Source organism: Homalodisca vitripennis, chromosome 8 (genome assembly GCF_021130785.1).
Source record: "Homalodisca vitripennis isolate AUS2020 chromosome 8, UT_GWSS_2.1, whole genome shotgun sequence".
Taxonomy (NCBI): domain Eukaryota; kingdom Metazoa; phylum Arthropoda; class Insecta; order Hemiptera; family Cicadellidae; genus Homalodisca; species Homalodisca vitripennis.
Window position 1 is genome coordinate 2,844,244 of NC_060214.1, and position 1,307 is coordinate 2,845,550.

At 37.8% G+C, this 1,307-nt stretch overlaps 1 protein-coding gene across 1 annotated transcript; it reads right to left on the reverse strand.

Annotated features, from left to right (window-relative positions):
* Positions 1-664: 664 nt before the first annotated feature.
* LOC124367184 lies at positions 665-1,036 on the reverse strand. The gene has a single exon (XM_046823834.1). The coding sequence runs from the start codon at positions 1,034-1,036 to the stop codon at positions 665-667; it is 372 nt and encodes a 123-aa protein (XP_046679790.1).
* Between the last annotated feature and the right edge of the window lie 271 nt (positions 1,037-1,307).

Genomic DNA, 1,307 nt, shown 5'->3' on the forward strand with positions numbered 1-1,307 from the left:
TCATTTACAAAATCTTCTTTACATACATTAGCAATAATTGTGCTACCAACACAATGAAATTATCTTGAATTATTACGTGAAGAATCCCAAATTACATAAAATAAGTTATCGACAATGTCTTGACAAAAGTTTAGTGGAGTATGTTATATAGTAACAATGATAAGGAGAAAATGATCATTAATGGATATGAAGGGATTTACTTTTTTTGTAAAGAATGAAAATCATCCTGAAAAGTTTGTTTTGTTATTCGCTCCTATTTGATCTCAAATTTGATTGATTTAATGCGTAATTATTTACTGATTCTACCCTGAAGCGCAAATAATTACAAATAATTATAAAGGGCAAGCCGGTGATCAATCAACCCCGGATCGTTGATTGATGAGTTTATCTCTTTGCTAAAATATTATAATAAAGACTATGATGTATGTTGATGATGATTATGACTGATAACATGGAGTTTAATAACAATAAATTATACTAGTCTATTATATTTTATTATTTATTAAAAACGGCAATTCGCCAATAATACATAAGGTTGAATAACCCAACAGATCAGGAGAGTCTAGTTCACCATTGCGAATCTTCCAAAGTAAAGTTCAGTCGTGCAGCTTTCACTATGAGGGAACACAAACCGAGAGGTTCCTCCACACGTCGGAGCGGACATTCAGTAGTTGTAGCCAATCTTCAGTCCTTCAACACGCAAGAACTTCACCTGAGTCTTCTGGAATCCTTGGATCTGACCAAGTTGGTAGGAGGACAACACAAGCCTTCTGAACTCCAGTACAGATCTTACTAAAGACATAAACACAGTTTTCATGGCACCAATGCTTAATTCTCTCATTGAAGGTGTCATGATGAATCCCAGCACCCGAGAAGGCTTTGACGCGATTGAAATTACGTGATCATCAGGACTGAGGTTGCTCGTCAGGATCACTCCGAGGTCACGGACTGATTCAATCCTCTCCAGTGTAGATCCGCTGAGTTCGTACTCGAAAATATAAACTCTGAGCAACCGTGAAAGGCGAGTATTTTGCATTTCTTGGGACTCAGGTTAATCCAATTACGGGTCACCATTCATGGATTCCCTCGAAGCAGGTCTGCAGTCCACGGCAGTCTACGATGGGAAGTTATCGGTACATGTTTAAATATTAGACATTTAGCAGGGATGATTCGGTCAATTCTATCATTTACGAAGGTTGAAGAAGCAAAACAGAAATAGGCCAAGGTGAAATCTCAGAGGGATTCCTGATGGAGCATGAAACAGCCGAGAAAGAACACCGGAACATTTTAGAATGAGCATACAATGG